This window comes from Lolium perenne, chromosome 6 (genome assembly GCF_019359855.2).
Source record: "Lolium perenne isolate Kyuss_39 chromosome 6, Kyuss_2.0, whole genome shotgun sequence".
Taxonomy (NCBI): Eukaryota; Viridiplantae; Streptophyta; class Magnoliopsida; order Poales; family Poaceae; genus Lolium; species Lolium perenne.
In genome coordinates this window covers 55426458-55446886 of record NC_067249.2, presented here as the reverse complement: position 1 = coordinate 55446886, position 20429 = coordinate 55426458, and the positions used below count along the sequence as shown (strand labels likewise).

The window sequence follows — 20429 nt, the reverse complement described above, 5'->3', positions numbered from 1 at the left end:
TATTATATGATACAGCCATAAACTAAGGTATACCATGTATAGAAACCATTTGTATAGTTGACAGGAAGTATATTGTAGCGCAGCTGGCTACATGTGATTACCAACACTAGCAGGTCTTGTGTTCAATCTATCGTACTTTCACCTTTTTTGCTATTTCTCTTGGTAATTTCTTTTATTTTGAATACCCATTAAATAAATCCTGGGCCCGCCCATGATCAGTCCACAAAGATAGCAGTGCGTACACACAGCTACACACACGCCTAGGTAGGTAAAGATCCACTCCAGGAAACACGACAGTACGTACGGCCACAAGAGATGTCGATCTACGTACATGGTCAGGCCTCAGGTGTGTACGCTGGCACATGCATACATAATGCCCACAGCAACGTACGTACTGCGTATCTATACACATAGCCAAGCTAAAGATGGAGGCAGCTAGCTGCTGCGTGCAGGTGCAGACGCGGTCAGTTGCATTCAGGGTTTGTCTGAGTAGATGATCTAGTTCTAGCTAGCCTTTGGCTGGAGGCCGTCTATAGGGTTGGAGCTAGCGCATGAAAGTTCTGCGGTATATAATATGCGTGGACCTGCATCTGCATGTTCAGCGCGGAGAACAGAGATCGGCTTTCAGTTTCATTCAGTCAGGGGCCCCGGCTAGTTGTGGTGGTGGGTGTGTCGCGGTGGCGTTTGCTTTTCTACACCATGATTGGGGGACCTAGCTTAGCTTTTAGTACGAGTAGTTACTGGATGGATGTGGATTGATCGGAAGCTTGGAGGTTGGAGCTCAATTGATCGACTTTCCGACGTGTTCAGGGATGTGGCCTTTGCTTTGCCGCCACTTATGGACGCCCCTGGCTTGCTAGGATGGATCGAGAGGCAGCAGTAGCTAGCTAGCTGGTTTGCATAGATCAGCTGGTTGCCGACTGGGGTTCAACTAATTTGGGGATTTTTCGAACAAATTCCCTACCTTCAGATGGGGTTAAGCAAGGGATTGTGCATGCAAACTTTGCAGTTGGAGTTGATAGTAATTTAGTATTAGGTGAAATGATCCCCATCGCTGTTATCACCAGATTTTAACCAAGTCAGGAGGTGGGCCGTGATTGAGATGGCCTTGGAGAATATGCACGGAAAATATTCATGAATCGGCCTTGTACACGAGTTTGGGCTAGATTGCCCGTGTATCTGTAAATTATGGTAGGTTACGTGTCAGTTAGAATTAAGAGATAGAGTTTAGCTCGTACACGGTTGGGTTTATTCCCAAGTTAGAAAGTCCACGGACTATAAATATGTATGTAGGGTTATTGAGAAAGGAGGACGATCACGTTCGCAACAAACCAATCTAGGCGTATCGCCACCCCTTGTTTCGAGGGTTTCTTCCGGGCTTGCGATCTAGGCAGTATCTTGTTTATTCGTTGTTCATGTGTTGCTCGTACTGAAGCCTTGCTGATGGCGAGCAATACCGTTATCATAGATATGTTAGGGCTATTATTGGTACTTTCTTGACGTATTTGCTTAGTTATGCTACCCCTGGATATCTAGCTGCCCTTGCACCCATCTTAGGTGTAAGGGCGGCACCTTGCTTAGTCTTTATTTAGTAGATTCGATTTGTTACGGTTGTTTCTTGTTCTTCAAAGATTAGTTTGATATCCATATGGTTAGGCCTTGCAAACGGGTTGAATGATCCAGTAGTGCGTAAGGTACGGTTTTGCTGATCGTAGAAGGGATGTTCCGAGGATCAACTCCATGTTGGTTTTTAGGCCTTTTCTAGGGTTGGTTTTCTGTTATCTTTTGTATCTGCCAGGCTCAACTACGTGTAGGACGTTCCGGTTATGTGGTGAAAACCCTAAATCGTCGTAGATCATTTTAGCTTAGTATTGATCAAGCACGACCACCATGTTGTCGTAGATCCAATACGAATCATGGGTGGATCGGCTCCTTGAGCCGATTCACAGGATAACCTGAGAGCCGATCGAGGCTCGTATTTAATGTTTACGTGTCTGCCATGAAGGAAATTAATCGAAGCAACTCATCACCTTCCTGACCAGGTATAGGTCAGGTGGCACGCCCTTGCACCAGCTTGGACGTGTGCCGGAGCATTGCGGGCCGTCGCCCGAGGGACCAGGACCCACCAGCAGTCCTGGGAGCCTCCCGGCTCTCCGTGTTGCCCGTCGCTGCTCGCCGGTGGGTTTTGGCAGGCAACACATTCTGGCACGCCCGGTGGGACATTCTACATCAACTGCGTTAACATCTGCAACTGAGATGGCGGACGCACCAGTCACGTACGAAGATCTGACTGAGGAGCACAAGAAGAAATACGATGAGCTTAAAGCTCTCTTCGAAGCCGACCTCATCGGCTCTTTCGAGAGAACCCGTACACATGGCATTAGGTGGAAGGGGTTCTCACCTGAAGGCGCTCTCGATGAAGTGGATCTGTCTACCTCTTCAGAAGAACGCACCAGAGCTCTACGCCAGGAAGTTAACTACATGGTAGCTCATTCGCTACACCGTCATTCTGAGAGCCTGGTGAACGCTTTCGAGCGCGTTGCGGTTCGCGTGGTTCAGGAGATCATGAAGCATCAGTACTCCCCGTCAGGACCTACCCTAGGGACTCACCAGGGAGAAATACCGTTCCAGACCAGACCGCAGCTGCCTTTCTCGCTAGCAGCTCCAGAGCCGCCGGGTTCACCGGCATACGTCGTCTACAAGATTGGAGGCGATGCTGGTGACTACCAGTTCCTGCATGAACCGCCTAAGGAAATCCCGCATGGGTACATGTGCACGTACGTGCCAGACAGCAATAACCTGGCACGCACGAACCAGATTACAGCAGGAGGAATTTCTGGAGTAGCAGGAGGGATTACTGGAGTGGAGGCCGATAAACAGGCGTGGCTAGCTAAATATGCCACTGCAACGAGTCATCAAAGCTCGGCCCCTGCAGCTCCTACAGTGGACCAAATCAGTGCAATCTTGAGAGATCAGTTCGGCATGGTGCCAAAAAGGAGGGCAATCGGCTATTCCAAGCCGTACCCCAACGAATATGATTTGATACCACTGCCGCCCAAATATCGGCTCCCTGAGTTCTCAAAGTTTAGTGGGTCAGACGGCTCTAGTTCAATTGAGCATGTGAGCCGATATTTGGCACAATTGGGCATGATCTCCGCATCAGACCAGTTGCGTGTGAGGTTTTTCGCACAATCCCTCACAGGACCAGCTTTTGGGTGGTACACCTCGTTACCACCTGATTCAATTCGGACGTGGAAGCAGCTGGAAGAGTAGTTTCACAAGCAATATCACTCAGAAGCTACCGAGGCTGGCATTGCCGATCTGGCGCAAGTGCGACAAAAGCGTGGAGAAACGGTGTCTGAATACATTCAGCGTTTCAGGACTGTCAGGAACCGATGTTATTCGGCTCGTTGGAATGAGAAAGAAGCAGTCGATCTGGCAGTGTTGGGCCTCGCAGCGCCGATCAAGGATCTGGCTTGCCAAGCGGAATACACTTCACTGGCGCATATGGTTCAGAAATTATCATTGTATGAGCAGCGCCACCCTGAGTTGTATCAAGACAAGTTCAAACGCCCTATAATCCTGGTCGAGACGGGAGAAGCCGAAGACTCTGCAGAAGACCAGGAAATAGATGTGGCCGAGTGGGCTCAGGGGGCAAACCCCGTGTCTTGCAAATGGGTGAAGCAACAAGGGCCTGCAAAAGGGTTTGACTTCGACATAAGCAAGGCTGAGCAGATATTTGATTTACTGCTTAAGGAGAAACAGCTGAAGTTACCCGAAGGCCACAAGATCCCTACGGTGCAAGAGCTGAACGGAAGACCATACTGCAAGTGGCATAACTCGTTCACCCATACCACCAGCGACTGCAAAGTGTTGCGTCAGCAAATTCAAATGGCGATAGAACAAGGCCGTCTGATTTTCGGTCAGTATGCCATGAAAGTGGACACGCAACCGTTTCCTGCCGTCAACATGGTGGAGTACAGGCACCCCACGATGCGTCAGCCAGGTTTCTCGTTCGATATTAACATGGCAGGGCCTGTATACCACCCTGGTAAGGATAAAGAAGAGGGCAGTCGTTCTCGTGGCAAGGACAAGGAGGAGGCCGGCCCACGTGACCGGCCCCGATATGATGACAAACGGTACGTCACCGAGGAACAAGTGAGAAGCGTGCGGTATCAACGACCACTCTCCGAGCACCTTCTTAACAAATATGAACGTTGGTCTAGCATAAGCGACAGAAAGTATCGTCGGTATGATAGAGACGACGAAGGATATGAACATCGCGCTAAGGGAAGGTCAAGGGAGCAAGAAGACATGGATAGACACTGGGATTGTCCTTTCTTTAAGCATTGCTGGGATTCAGGAATGAGCCGATTGCCTACGATCGACAACTGCCCGGTATGTAGACAGAAGAAGAAGGATATAGGCGACGTGTCAGTGTTCAAACGTCTAGGGCCTCTCCCATCTCGGAACAAGCAAGCTGAGTCATCTCGGGTGGAAGATCTCGAGAAGATGAAGATGAATCAGAAGAAGAAGAAGATAGATACCACCAGCCAAGGTGGTGCCCTGATGGACTCAGTCACTCCCAAAAGCGTAGGGTGCAGCGGCTACGTAGCTTGGAGGAAGCCGAAAGGCAATACCTGCACACGTTGAGGAAAGCGCGGCCGGATCTGGCCGTGAAAATTCAGCAAACTTTGGACGCAGAAGGTCGTACACAGAAGAAAGAATGGCGCCCCAAGCAAATGAAAGCCGATGAGAAGACATCGGCTGGCACAAATATGGTGTTCATCCTTCCGGCGGAGTTTTGTGCTCCAAGAACAGAAGAAGCATCGGTAGCACAGTTCGACTGTGGTCCACGGCCAATTATCTTTGAGAAGCCACAGGAGAAGGGCTACAAACATCTGAAGGCCCTATACCTAAAAGGTTGCATCAATGGGCAGCCTGTCGGCAAGATGATGGTTGACACCGGAGCGACAGTCAATATAATGCCGTACTCCATGCTGCGACGTTTGGGACGCTCTACAGAAGATCTGATCAAAACCAACATCACACTAAGCGACTTCAACGGCCAAGCATCAGAGACGCAAGGCGTTCTGAACGTGGATCTAACTGTAGGCCGAAAAACCATCCCTACATCTTTCTTCATCGTCGACAGCAAAAGCACCTACGCTGTCCTGCTGGGGAGGGATTGGATTCACGCCAACTGCTGCATTCCATCCACAATGCACCAATGCCTGATACAGTGGGATGGAGATGAAGTGGAAGTCGTTCATGCAGATGACTCTATCGAGATCTCAATAGCTGGCATGAACATTTGGGACGCGGAAGACCAAGGGCCGCTCTCTGGAATCAGTTTGGACGGCTGTGAGCATATCGAAGCTACAAAAAACGGGGTGAGGCTGGTCTTATCCACCGGCCTGACAGAGTAGTAAGAACAACGTCTATGGACGTACGTGGCAAGGCCAATCCCTGCGATCGGCCCCAAAAAATAAAAAGCAATGATCCTACCTCAAGCATGTCACGTAGTTATAGTAAGGAGATTACCTCCCGTAGTAGAGCACGAACAAGTTGTAAACCTTCATTGAGCGATGCAATCAAAATGGGGGCCGATTCCAGCAATCGGCCCATATTATCCTCGCCATACGTTTTGCCTGTGTTCAACATCGATCTAGCAGGCGACGGAAAGCTAGGGTATGGGTTTACATCGGCTGATGAGCTATAAGAGATTGACATTGGTTCTGGGGATAAGCCACGACCAACTTTTATCAGCAAAAAGTTAGATCCGCATCTGAGGAGCCTGATGATATCTCTGTTGAAAGAATACCCAGATTGCTTTGCATGGGATTACACAGAGATGCCTAGGTTAGACAGGAGCATCATTGAGCATCGGCTCCCTCTCAAGAAAGGATTTCGGCCGTTCCAGCAGCGAGCACGACAGATGAAGGCCGACATTTTAGAAGAAGTCAAGAAAGAGATCGAGAAGATGTTGGCCGCCGGGTTCATCAGGCCATGCAGGTATGCTGAGTGGATTTCCAGTATTGTACCTATGCAGAAAAAGGACGGCCGTTGGCACGTCGCCATAGATTTTCGGGATCTCAATAGAGCCACTCCCAAGGATGAATATCCTATGCCAGTAGCAGAAACATTAATCAATGCAGCTGCTGGTCACAAGGTTTTAAGTTTCATGGACGGCAATGCCGGTTACAACCAAATTTTCATTGCTCCAGAAGATATACACAAGACTGCATTCAGAGTGCCAGGTTCGGTCGGTTTGTTTGAGTATGTAGTCATGACTTTTGGACTGAAGAATGCCGGCGCAACGTACCAAAGAGCCATGAATTACATCTTTCATGATCTGATCGGCAAGTTGGTGGAAATTTACATCGATGACGTGGTGGTCAAGTCTGTCTCCGTAGAAGGACACTTGGAGGATTTGCGACGCATCCTGGACCGAACTAGAAAATTCGGGCTAAGAATGAATCCAAAGAAGTGTGCTTTTGGTGTAACGGCCGGTCAGTTCTTGGGTTTCTTGGTTCATGAACGCGGAATTGAGATCGGCCTAAAAAGTCAGGAGGCAGTGCAAACAATGTAGCCACCTACCACGAAGAAGGAACTCCAGTCTCTCATCGGCAAGATCAACTTCATCAGAAGATTCATCTCTAATCTGTCAGGGCGAATCGAGCCGTTCATGGGACTGGTAAAAATAAAATCTGATGAGGAGTTTTACTGGGGGGCAGAGCAACAGCGAGCGTTTGACGAAATTAAAGAGTATCTAACGAAGCCACCTGTGTTGGTTCCGCCCCAGCAAGACAGACCATTCTATATTTACTTGTCAGTTGCTGACACTTTCATCGCTTCAGTGGTGGTGCAAGTTTATGATGGTCTAGAGAGAGTCGCTTTCTACCTCAGCAGAAGGATGTTGGATGCAGAGACGAGGTACCCTGAGATTGAGAAGTTGTGCCTCTGCCTGTTTTTTACCTGCACCAAGCTTCTTCACGTCTTGTTGACAGCAGAAATTATCATCATATGCAAGTCAGACGTCGTCAAACATATGCTGTCGGCTCCTGTGCTGAAAGGCCGACTCGGTAAGTGGATGTTTGCATTATCGGAATTTGATCTCCGGTATCAGCCTGCGAAGGCAGTCAAGGGACAAGCGTTGGCCGATCTGATTGCTGAACGAATCAATACTGATATAGCAGCACTGTCTGTACGTGCATGGGCCATGTTCTTCGATGGATCGGCTTGTGATGATGGTTGCGGCATCGGCATTCTACTCGTGTCGCCCCGGGGGGCAACATATTCCTTCTCCATCAGATTATCTACCCCTTGCACCAACAATGTTGCTGAGTATGAAGAGATACGCAAGGGAATGGAGTTGCTTATAGAAGCCGGGGCAGAAGCAGTGGAGCTTTTTGGAGACTCTAAATTGGTGATTTCCCAACTCACGGAGGAATACAAGTGTGAGAGTGAGTCGCTCTTCCCATTATGGATGCAATGCCGTGAGTTGATGGCACAATTTAGGTACATAAACTTCAATTGGATCCCAAGGTCGCAAAATACCGAGGCCAACGATCTCGCACAGATGGCATCAGGCTACAAGGACGTAGCAGAAGGAGCCGATGTTCAGGTACAGTTCCTGGAACCGGATGACTGGAGAGCCGATATCTTCAATTACTTGAAAGATCCGGCTCGGGGGGCACCTAAACGGATAAGATACAAGGCCATGAAGTATGTCCTTATAGGAGATGACATGTTCTACAGGACTTTGGAGGGATTACTTCTCAAATGCCTGGGACCAGCCGAGTCGAATCGGCTCTTACACGAGGTACACGAAGGCGCCTGTGGAACTCACCAGTCGGCTCATAAGATGAAATGGCTGATCAGACGATCAGGGTTTTACTGGCCCACCATGCTTGAGGATTGCTTCAGGTACTATAAAGGATGTCAAGCGTGTCAGATGTTTGGGAAAATTCAGATGGTACCTGCATCAGCAATGAACCCCATCATCAAGCCTTGGCCATTTCGAGGTTGGGGCATGGATATGATCGGCAAAATCCATCCTGCATCGAGCAAAGGCCACGAGTGGATTTTGGCCATTACAGATTACTTCACTAAATGGGTGGAGGCCGTCCCTATGAAGTCAGTGAAATCAGAAGATGTTATCAATTTTGTGAAAGAACATGTCATTCATAGATTCGGGATTCCCCAGACAATCACGACCGATGGAGGTTCGGTCTTCATTTCTAAAGAGTTCAGAAAGTTCTGCGACGACATGGGAATTAAGTTGATCCGATCGTCTCCGTACTATGCTCAAGCAAATGGGCAAGCTGAAGCGTCCAACCAGAGCCTTATCAAGCTGATTAAGAGGAAAGTTGACGAGCACCCCAGACGTTGGCATGAGATATTGTCGGAAGCTTTGTGGGCTTATCGCATGTCATGTCATGGAGCTATAAAAACCTCGCCTTACCATCTGGTTTATGGACAACAAGCCGTATTGCCTTGGGAAATTACGGCTGGATCGAGACGAGTTACGTTTCAGAACGATCTAACAACTAAAGAATATGCAGCCCTGATGAGTGATAGCATTGAGGATCAAACGGAACTCAATCTTTGGTCGTTGGAGAAGATTAAAGAGAACAAAGCCAAGGTAGCCCGCGCATACAATAAGAAGGTGAGACCGAAGGAGTTCCAAGTTGGTGACTTGGTATGGGAAGCTGTATTGCCATTGGGGACTAAGGATAAAGTGTATGGTAAATGGTCTCCAAATTGGCATGGGCCGTACAGAGTCGACCAAGTTTTAAAGGGTAATGCGTACATGCTCGAGCAGCTGGACGGTGTTAAATTCCCATTAGCTGTCAATGGTCAGCATCTCAAGAAATATTTCCCAAGCATGTGGGATGATGGACAGTGAAATATGGGAGCCGATGCATAAAATCGGCCAGTAAAAAACAAAATGTACATGCAAATCACAGCCGATGCACATACATCGACTTTAGAAGAATATGTAAAACAACAGGACACAAGTACAGCCGATGCACAGACATCGACTTCAGACTAAAAAGCCGATGCATAGCCATCGACTCTAGAGGTACAAGCTCAATTGAGCAGTTATCAGATTACATATAGAGGCTCTACTGAAGGGATGCCTCGAGGGTATGAAGGATGCGGCGGCAGAATGTCTGATACCTAAAAAATTAATGACGGAATGAGACATTAATTCAAGTGTTTACTGTTAAGTTCCAACACTATGCTCGGATGGTGACCATTGAGGGTTACTTTCAGGCCAGAGACCATAGCATTGGCGTAGGGATGATTCTGCCATTGGATTCGCTGCGGAGTTGAATCTGCGCGATTGAGATCTGAAATTTGCGTGGCCGTGAGTTGGATATGTTCGAGCGGCGATTTGGGGATCTGAGTTTATTCTTTCAGACAAGGGTTGCAAGTTACCGTTTGAATAGGCAACTGATTTGGCCTTACTCGTGTTTTATGGTAAAAGCCGATGCGCTGCCATCGGCTCTTTGCGCGTTGACTTGCTTTGACAATCGGCAAAATTGATATAAAAGCAAAATCGACATGGAAACATTTTCTTCATTGATAAAGGGGATTTTTTACAGTGAAGAGCCGATTGCTCGAGAAAGGAAGAACAAAAGAGAGGTCTATTGACCAATCTACTACTACTACTACTAGTCCTATACTAGTAGATGTTACTCTATGGGCCGTCACTGCCCTCGTTGTCGCCGTCGTAGCTGCCGTCGGCGCTGCTGCCGGCGACGTCCTCGTCGCTGCTGCCGTAGCCCTCGGCAGGGGCTTCTTCCTCCTCATCATCATCGTCGTCGTCGTCGTCCGACCCGGCGCGGAAGCGTTTCGCCGGCGGCTCGTCGAAGGAGGCGTCGTCCTCCTCTTCCTCCTCCTCGTCGTAGGAGGTGAAGCTGGCCCAGGAGAAGAGGTCGTCCTCGCTCTCCGCCTCCAATTCCCCGTCGACGAGGAACCGGAGGTCCGCCTCCCCGTCGGTCAGGGAGAGGTCATCGTCTGACCCGATGGCGGTCAGGGGTAGGTCGTCCTTCACTCTGACGGTGAAGTCCCACTCCCTTTCGTCCCAATGCTCGGGGGTCTCCTTCTCGTACTGCGCCATTTGGTCGTACTCTGGTATCGGCTCGCTGGAGGAGGAGGACTGGAAGGAGAGACCCGATGAGGCAGAGGAGGAAGAGGAAGACATGGCTGCAGAGGAGGGGTTTTTTTTGCCGATGGCTAGTACGGAGCAAGAGGATGAAGAGGCAAACTGTTCGGCGCGGTTAAATAAAGGGGATATAGTGGAAATTTAATGCTACAGCGGTTTCCGAGGAAGTGGTGCCAAAAAACTGTCAAATCGTGCAGAGAAGTTGAGAAGGCAAGGCATCATGATGAAGGGATACTGCGACGGTTCTGCTCTGCCACGACGTAACCCTACGAAGAAAAAAAAAACAGAGTGGTTTTGGAATTATCATTGCCAAAACCAGGGGGCATGTGTTATCACCAGATTTTAACCAAGTCGGGAGGTGGGCCGTGATTGAGATGGGCTTGGAGAATATGCATGGAAAATATTCATGAATCGGCCTTGTACAAGAGTTTGGGCTAGATTGCCCGTGTATCTGTAAATTATGGTAGGTTACGTGTCGGTTAGAATTAAGAGATAGAGTTTAGCTCGTACACGGTTGGGTTTATTCCCAAGTTAGAAAGTCTACGGACTATAAATATGTATCTAGGGTTATTGAGAAAGGAGGACGATCACGTTCGCAACAAACCAATCTAGGCGCATCGCCACCCCTTGTTTCGAGGGTTTCTTCCGGGTAAGCGCTATGCTGCCTAGATCGCCTCTTGCGATCTAGGCAGTATCTTGTTTATTCGTTGTTCATGTGTTGCTCGTACTGAAGCCTTGTTGATAGCGAGCAATACTGTTATCATAGATATGTTAGGGCTAGCATTGGTACTTTCTTGACGTATTTGCTTAGTTATGCTACCCCTGGATATCTAGCTGCCCTTGCACCCATCTTAGGTGTAAGGGCAACACCTTGCTTAGTCTTTATTTAGTAGATTCAATTTGTTACGGTTGTTCCTTGTTCTTCAAGGATTAGTTTGATATCCATATGGTTAGGCCTTTCAAACGGGTTGAATGATTCAGTAGTACGTAAGGTACGGTTTTGCTGATCCTAGAAGGGATGTTCCGAGGATCAACTCCATGTTGGTTTTCAGGCCTTTTCTAGGGTTGGTTTTCTTTTATCTTTCGTATCTACCAGGCTCAACTACGTGTAGGACGTTCCGGTTATGTGGTGAAAACCCTAAATCGTCGTAGATCGTTTTAGCTTAGTATTGATCAAGCAGGACCACCATGTTGTCGTAGATCCAATACGAATCATGGGTGGATCGGCTCCTTGAGCCGATTCACAGGATAACCTGAGAGCCGATCGAGGCTCGTATTTAATGTTTACGTGTCTGCCATGCAGGAAATTAATCGAAGCAACTCATCACCTTCCTGACCAGGTATAGGTCAGGTGGCACGCCTTTGCACCAGCTTGGACGTGTGCCGGAGCATTACGGGCCGTCGCCCGAGGGACCAGGACCCACCAGCAGTCCTGGGAGCCTCCCGGCTCTCCGTGTTGCCCGTCGCTGCTCGCCGGTGGGTTTTGGCAGGCAACAATCGCCTGGCAACCTAACAATTGGATGTCTATCTTCGTGTTAGAGCAAGTACAATAAATCCTAATCAGCTGGTTATAAGGATTTAAAAAAGTATATTGTTGTTTAGTTGAAGAAGAGAGAGAAGGAGAGAGAAGGAGAGTGAGCTCTTATGTACGAACCAGCTCTAGCACGTGCTCATATGCACTTTGTGAGAGTGAAAGGTGGGTCATACATTGATAAGGTACTACACTTTTATAGCTCACTATTGTATATATTGGCTCTAAGTTGGCTACAAATGACATGGCACTTGGCTTATAGCCAACACCTAGCTACACTATTGGAATTGCTCTTACACCGTCGTGATCCTGCATGTGCTATCGCCACTTTGATCTTCTCTCCCATCCCCTACTCTTGCACGAATTTGATGCCCTCCCCTTCACTCCATCAAGGGAGCTTCTCCTCCTCCGGTGTTACCTCCTTCCTTGTTCCTTCTCCCTTGCAGCCCCTCCTTCTCCATCGCTCCGTGCCTCTGCCCCACATGGAGCTCGCAGAGCTCCCCATGGCCGGCCCAGTGGTGGAGATTAAGACGAAGTTTCTACGCGGTACTGAGGATGAAAGATTCTAGGTTAAGGGGACTAGGTCCGAGGTCGCACGATTTTCGGCTCTAATGAGGCTCCGACAAACAAACTTCGTAGTCGTGAGTCTGAATCAGAAAATGGTTTAATTGTTCCTAATGCGCTTCTCCATTGTTGTCCATGTTGTTCATGTATGTTATATGTGTTTACACGGCCCATTTTATTGTAACCGGTGGGAATCTTGCATTAACAGTTATATATTTTTTGCCCGCAAAAAAAATAGTTACGTATTTTGTTCCACGGCCATGGATCTGTTTGCATGTCGCAGTGACGTTCAATGATTTGTGGTGAGTTGTCTAGTGGAGGCGGGTGGTGGATTCGGCGATGACAAAAAATACCGTAAAGGAAAAGTAGTGGCAACGAGGTGCTGAGAAGTAGGGCAGAGCCAATAGGGTGGAAGTGTTGGGCCCCACCCTAAGAATTAGGTCCGTTTCATATGTATATCTGAGTGAAAACAGAGAAATTTTTTGACAGTGAGGCCCAAGTAGTACTTAAGTCCCGAACGCAACTTCTATCGCGCACGAGGAAAACTCGAGGCAGCGTTCGTCTAGATCCCTGGAATAGATCGGTGGCGGCAGGCCAGCAGCCGACGAGACTTCAAGCAGTCGCCACAGAACTCGAACTACAGGGAAGGTCACGACGGAATTATGCAACACACTCTGCAGCCAGGCATGCACGACATGATCCTTCAATCACAGTTTCATATTTCCAGGTGTTAACTCCATATGTTATTCCCTGCCTATACTTCTAATCTCTGAATAGCTTTATGCAGCGCAAAACTTACACGCGTATGCTTTAGACAATTGCAGATATGAGTACCCCGGCATGTTTAGTTTTAGACATAACCACTTAATATTTTGTTGCTTGTGAAACCTATGAATATATTTTCATTATTTTCATTACATGTTAGTACATAAAACTATACATAAACCATGGTATACTTTATCTGTGGTATTGAAAAAATATATACATACTGCCCCCATCCTAGTTTGAAATCCTGAATCAGTCACCGCTAAGAAGGGATAGAGGCCACATGTGAAAAAAGGGTATGTATGCCTCATACAAAGAAATAACTTGTGTGTTCCCATATCCACCTCTCCTAGTCTTTCTTCAATCATTATTTGTTGCTCGCGCGTTGATGTATGTGATTGATAGATGGTTTTTAGGTAGCTACTATTTATCACATTGGCTTCATGTGAGCGGAGAACCAAGATGTGGTTGGATGGTTGCACCTAGTTTATCGGGGATCAAACCCCATATTTAACATTTTGGTTTCTCATAAAAAAACAGATAGTACGTGCCTCCTAAAAAATAAGTGTATGTACGTATTTATAAACATTTGCTTTTGTGTTTTGAGAAAGAAAAAAAAAAGCTTCACGTGAGCATGGTCAGAGAGAACATGAGGGCCCAGAGAGAGATACTCTCTGACCGAGAGAGATACTCTCTGACCGAGAGAGGCCGGAGCTAAGCAGTGCCAAATATGTGGAGCGTGTCCTAGTCCTCTCTGACTCTGGTTGCGCGGCTTGATCGCTCCCGGTCCGCAAGCTTTAGGGACGACAATTATACTATCTGAGCACCAACCAAGCTAGTGGCATAGCCCACAGAGAGGCTGGTCCAAGCTATACGATTAAGTTGCTTAGTTCTTGACCAATGACCATGAGGAGCCATCTGACTATATATTCAACAAGTGAGTTTGTACACCAACGGTCAATTAATTAGGTACTAGCCCGTTGTGAATTAGGAATATCCTGTGTGTCGTTTGCTGACAGGAATCAAGTAATTGTTGCCTATATATACCCCATTGCCAACAGATAATATGTCTTATAGTCGACAATTGGATATAGATCTTGTTTATGTAGTCGAAGTTCCTTTTTAGCAACTGCACTCAAAGATACTATTAACAACCGCAAAACTATCCAGCCGATACACCTATAAAAGAATCAACTTTCTGGCAAGAATCGAAATACTCAACATAGCAATACATGAAATGTTAATGTAAGAAAGTCATGATATCTTTTTCAAAAAAAAAGAAAGTCATGATATGGAAGAGAGGCAAGCCACACATAATGGGTGCACAAGTTAGCTAGTCTATGTGTCCGACACTTAGATTACTATCCCTAGTGGGGCCAAATCCTAACAAATGGCACCATCGTTAACCAGGAGACTAGAACGGAGGAAACCTAATCAAGACAACCAAAATTTCAAGGATGCATCTAGCTCTCGATTGACCAGTTAATTCTCGATCGATCCATGTCATCCATGAGTCACTAATCCCGTGCGATGCAGACCCGCACTAAGTAACATTGTCGTTCATCCCATCCCTTGATCTCTCATCTGTCACTCGCTGGGCAGCAGGGCAGGACCTAATCCCCTCACTAGCTCTTAATTTTTCTTCCGTTGGCTTTTCAGTGCGTGACTTGAAAAGCTCGACAACAAAGCTAAAAAATAAATAACTACAACCCAGGCTACGAGTTAACATGGGCAAAACTCAAATAAAAAAGAGGTTATATAGAAATTATAAATTGCGCACAGGTATGCAATTACACGTAGATCTACAATATCACACATATATACGCAATTACATGCATATGTGCAACTGCATATGAAAAAAATACATATATGAATTCATAGACGCAATTGCACACAACTATGTGCAATTACACATATATGCCAATTGCACATATACACATACATGCGGCAATTGCACCTATATGTGAAATTGTATAGAAAAAAAATTATATGTGCAATTGTACATCTATGTGTAATTGCATATGAATAGATTGCACATGAAAAATTCCACTACCGACCACTTTCAAAAAGTTAGGTCGATGCAAAACCGCTACAATCTATCTGAACATCTAGTGATACACAAAAATAACAATCAATGTGATTCTTCCCTTAAAAAATACAATAGATGACACAAAGCTGACCTAGCATCAAGAATAAGTTTACAAAATAAACACCAATTAAAAAAGCTTACAAAAAGAAACAAAAAAAAATACTACAATACAGATCTGATCCTTTTCCAATCCAGCAGCCCATCAACAAAATGTAAATACAAAAAGCCCGTATAACAAATGAAAAGACCCAGACTACCTATAGACCCGCGAGGAACCATCTACATACACGGCATCTACACGCTGAAAATCAAAATGCCATCCTATCGATCGAGATCTATCTAATTTCTCGGATGACCGAGAGTTAGCAAAAGTGAAAATTTAAATCTCATAATAAAAATTTAAACTTTTCGTGCACTGATGAGTTCTGATTAAAAGAATTTGTTTCGATGAAATATGTTTTACAATTCACCGAAAAATATATGGAACTGTCTAGCTTATACAGTTGGGGTAAGACCGACCAACTAAGAGCAACTTTAACAGAGCCTGTAAATCCCGCCGGAACCGAATTTTTCCGGCGGATTTACGGGTTTGGGCCGAAACTAGCGCCCGAAAAAATGGGCGGGCCCGAATACGGAGTTCAGGGGCCCGAACATTTCACCGCACGGCCCCTATTAAAAGGGATCGCGGAGGGGAGTTCGGTTCGCAAACCCTACTCCCCTCCGCCGTCTCCTCTCCCTCCGCCGCCGCCCGGTCCCTGCTCCGACGAGCGATTCCGGCCGCTCCGAGGCCGCGCCGCCGCCACCGCCTACTCCCCTCCGTACGGAATGACGCGTGCTGGACGCGTGGGTAGGGGAGGTGGCCGATCCGGCGCCGGAAGGAGCACTCGGCGTCCGCCGGGTGCACGGGCGTCGCCGGAGCTCGGCAGGCGTAGGCGCTCCATCGGCGCATGGAGGAGGGCCGGCCGGAAGTGGCCGGAGATGATGGCGTACCTCGCTGCGCGCGCGGAGGAGGCGGCGGAAGGAAAAGCCGAGGCGCCCCCCGCTGCCGCGGCGTGCAGCCCTCCTCTGCCGGCGCTGCCCCCGCACGGCGACGACGACGACGACGCCGCCGGGACGCCTCAAGCGTGCGGGAGCACCTCCGAGGCGGCGGTCGTCGAAGTGGTGGCGGTCGTCCTCGCCTAGGAAGACCGGCGAGCAAAAACCCTCCGCCGGCTTCGTTTAGCTCCCCGGTGACAGTATAGTCACTCCGGGGACTAATTCTAGTTGAATTTAGGTGCCTAGATCGTAATGTACGTGCAATATGCATGTATTTTGCCTAGTATTGTACAAATTATGAACGAATTTAGCTTCATTCGATGAAATCGAGTGCGATCGCAAATTTTGGTTTCCCGCGACGTTTGATTTCATCGAGTTCGGTTCACCTTTTCGGTTTCTGTTCTGCGCCATCGTTAAATCCGCAACCAAAGTATTTTTCGGGAGACTGAACTCGCTTTTTTCAGTTCCGCTTGCCACCACAGGCCCACCAGCCCAGCTTCTAACCCGAACTTTCCCTGCCGCTCCGGCGAACAGCCGCACTCCCCCGTGGCGCACAACCGGCGAGTAGTAACCTGAAGAGTACGGCGGCTCCTGAGGGAGGCCGCCAGGAGCAATGAGTGCAATAAGTCACAACTGTCGGGGTTTGGGCGGCGCCGCGACAGTAAAAGAAATCCGCGATCTTGTGCGGAGATACGCCCCCACGTTGCTGTGTGTCCAAGAAACCCAGTTGCAGAAGGCGCACGTGGAAGGTTTAGCTCGTTCTATAGGTTTTGATAAATGTTTCGCTGTTAGTAGTCATGGCCGCAGTGGTGGTCTTGCTTTATTTTGGAACAATAATATATCTATAGAAATTTTACCGTATTCGCAGTATCATATTGATGCTATTGTGAAGGAACTGGGGAAAGAACCGTGGCGATTGACGACGGTATATGGCGAGGCCCAGGTGGCTGAACGGTTTAAAACCTGGGATATGCTCAAATTTATTCGATCATTGTCACCATACCCGTGGGTATGCTTGGGTGATTTCAATGAGGTACTGCATCGCCATGAACATTGTGGTGTGCAGGAGAGGAGCCACGCACAGATTGCGGGCTTCCGAGACGCAGTGGATGTCTGCGGTTTGCAAGATCTTGGCTATGAAGGGACGAAATGGACGTATGAGAAGAAGGTAGCAGGCGGCTCCTACTGTCAAGTGCGGCTTGATCGTGCCTTGGCATCGCCGGAGTGGTGTGACCGTTTTCCCCATGCGATGGTGCGCCATCTTACGGCAGCAACGTCAGATCATTGTCCTATCCTTCTGACATGGGATGATACGGGGCGTTTGACGCGAAAGAAGGGAGGAGTGAGGCCCTTCCGATACGAGGTCATGTGGGAGAGACATGAAGAATTTGAACCTGCTCTGAAGGATATATGGAACCAGCAGGGAAAGGCAAGGGAAAGGCAACGTCTTTGGCTGAGCTACAACATAAGATTGAGGTGGTTACTAGCTCACTTCAGAGATGGGGAAATGATACGTTTGGGAATGTCAGGAAGGAAATTTTCAGTTTGCGAGAGGATCTAAAACGTATGCGAGAAGATCCTGTGCGTGTTGGACCAAACCAAGCGGAATTAAAAATTGTTGATCGCTTGGTTGAGCTAGATAGCCGCGAGGAGGTCATGTGGAGGCAGCGCTCACGGGTGCAATGGCTAGCGGAAGGCGACAAGAATACGAGGTTCTTTCATTTAAGAGCTAGTCAGAGAAAGCGGAGGAATAAAATTAGTCAGCTTCGAAAATCTGATGGAGAAATTACTGATGATCCAATTGCCATGGCCAGTGCTACTAATGAGTTCTATCGTGATTTATACAGGTCGGAGGGAACTGAGGAGATGGAGGTAGTACTGGATAGCGTCCCTGTGCGTGTCACTAGGGAAATGAATGAGGGTCTAGTCTCAACAATTACAAATTAGGAGGTGAGAGACGCTCTCTTTCAGATGTTTCCAACAAAGGCGCCGGGGCCGGATGGTTTACCTGCACATTTCTTCCAGCGCCATTGGAGCTTATGTGGGGAAAAGATCACGAATATTGTGTTGAGAGTCCTGCGAGGTGAGGATGATCCTGCAGCTTTCAACAAAACTTATATTGTACTGATTCCGAAGGTTGCCAACCCAGAGGAACTTGGTCAATTTCGACCGATCAGTCTGTGCAACGTTATATATAAGATCGCATCTAAGGTGCTTGCAAACAGATTGAAGCGAGTTTTGCCGGAGATTATCTCGGATGAACAGTCGGCGTTTGTGCCAGGTAGACTGATAACGGATAATATTATTACCGCATATGAATGTTTGCATTTTATGAAGAGGAACAGAGCGGTGAAGCACCGTTTTTGTGCGCTCAAGCTAGATATGCGGAAGGCGTATGATCGAGTGGAGTGGGGATACCTACGAGCAATCATGATGAAGCTAGGTTTCCACTCGAGATGGGTTGACATGGTGATGAGAATGGTAACTACTGTATCTTTCTCAGTTTTGTTCAATGGAGAGAGGCTAGAGGAATTCAAACCCTCTCGTGGCATTCGTCAAGGGGATCCGATCTCGCCATATTTGTTTTTGCTAGCAGCAGAGGGCCTTTCGTGCCTGTTAAAATCCAGAAGTGAATCATCAAGCTTACAAGGTTTAAAGGTGGCTCCCACTGCCCCGGCGGTGAATCACCTACTCTTCGCAGATGATAGCCTGCTGTTCATCAAAGCAAATGGGGAGAGTGCTCGAGATGCTCGGGACACGCTGGATGCATATTGCAGAGCCTCGGGTCAGCGGATAAACTTGGACAAATCGTCTATATTTTTCAGCAAGCGGTGTCAAGGAGGCATAAAACAAGAACTAAAACTTATCCTAAATGTTCAGAATGAGTCTCTCAATGAGAAATATTTGGGTATGCCATCCAATGTTGGTCGCTCAACTAATGGGGCCTTTAAATTCTTGAAGGACCGTATATGGAAGAGGATTCAAGGATGGATGGAAAAGTGTTTGTCTGCGGGCGGAAAAGATATTCTTATCAAATCAGTGGTGCAGGCAATTCCGACATTCTCTATGTCGTGCTTCAAATTACCTCGAGGTCTTTGTCAACATATCAATTCTCTCATCAGAAATTTTTGGTGGGGAAGCAAAGATGGTAAAAGGAAGATGTGCTGGGTTGCGTGGGAGGAGATGACGAAACCGAAGTATCTGGGCGGCTTAGGCTTCCGAGACATTGAGCTATTTAACCTTGCTTTGCTGGCTAGACAAGGTTGGCGAATTTTGCAGAACCCAGAAACATTGAGTGCAAGGATCCTGAAGTCTGTCTACTATCCTTCGAGCAGTTTCATGCAGGCTGGCCTGGGTTCTCAACCATCTAAGGTCTGGCGTGCGATTTGGGAGGGGAGAGAGGTCCTGGCTCAGGGTTTAGTACGCCGCATAGGCACGGGGGAATCTACTCATGCTTGGGATGATAATTGGATCCCAAAGGGATGGTGCACTTAGACCTTTCGCCTGTCGGGTGGCAAATCCACCGAAGAGGGTGAGCGACTTTATCATTCAGAGCACCCGACAATGGGATATGGCAAAGCTGAATGCATGTTTCGTTCCAGTGGACGTTGAAATGATCAGGGCAATACCGATTAGCATGCGATTACAGCCTGACTTTTGGGCCTGGCATTATGATCCCAAAGGTCTGTTCTCTGTGCGTTCGGCCTACAGGATGTTAGTCTCAACCAGAGAAAGGAGAGAATCATGGTTAGAGGAGACGGCAGCTACTTCAGATCAGCAAGGAAGAAGTAACAGTTGGACAAAGTTGTGGCATATACCAATCCCTTCCAAGCTGAAAATTTTTCTATGGCGTTTGGCAAGGCATTCTCTGCCAACGTCAGACATTTTGCACCAACGACATATATCACAGACAAGTGCCTGCGGTATTTGTGGGGCTGAGGACTCGTGGCGGCACTCTCTAATTGATTGCACGATGTCTCGCTGCGTTTGGGCACTGATGGACTCTGAGCTTACGGAACATATGAGTCAGGTCCAGGAACCAGAGGCACGCAACTGGCTTTTTGCGATGTTTGACACTGTACCTCACGTGCAGCTAATCCGGATGTGTGTGACGGCATGGGCGATTTGGCATGCTAGACGTAAGGCAATCCATGAAGGTTTATTCCAAAGCCCATTGAGCACCTATCATTTTGTGGAAAGTTTTTTAACGGACCTGGAACAGTCGAAGGGTTTAGCAACCAAGTCTGCGTGTGTGACCAAAGCAGCGG

General features: G+C 47.7%; 1 protein-coding gene across 1 annotated transcript; it reads left to right on the top strand.

Moving 5' to 3' along the window:
• The first annotated feature begins 16774 nt into the window (after positions 1-16774).
• LOC139832400 (uncharacterized) lies at positions 16775-19953 on the top strand. The gene is made up of 6 exons (XM_071822151.1): positions 16775-17601; positions 17691-18033; positions 18298-18372; positions 18499-18642; positions 19441-19533; positions 19873-19953. The coding sequence occupies exons 1-6, from the start codon at positions 16775-16777 to the stop codon at positions 19951-19953; spliced, it is 1563 nt and encodes a 520-aa protein (XP_071678252.1).
• The last annotated feature ends 476 nt before the right edge of the window (positions 19954-20429 follow it).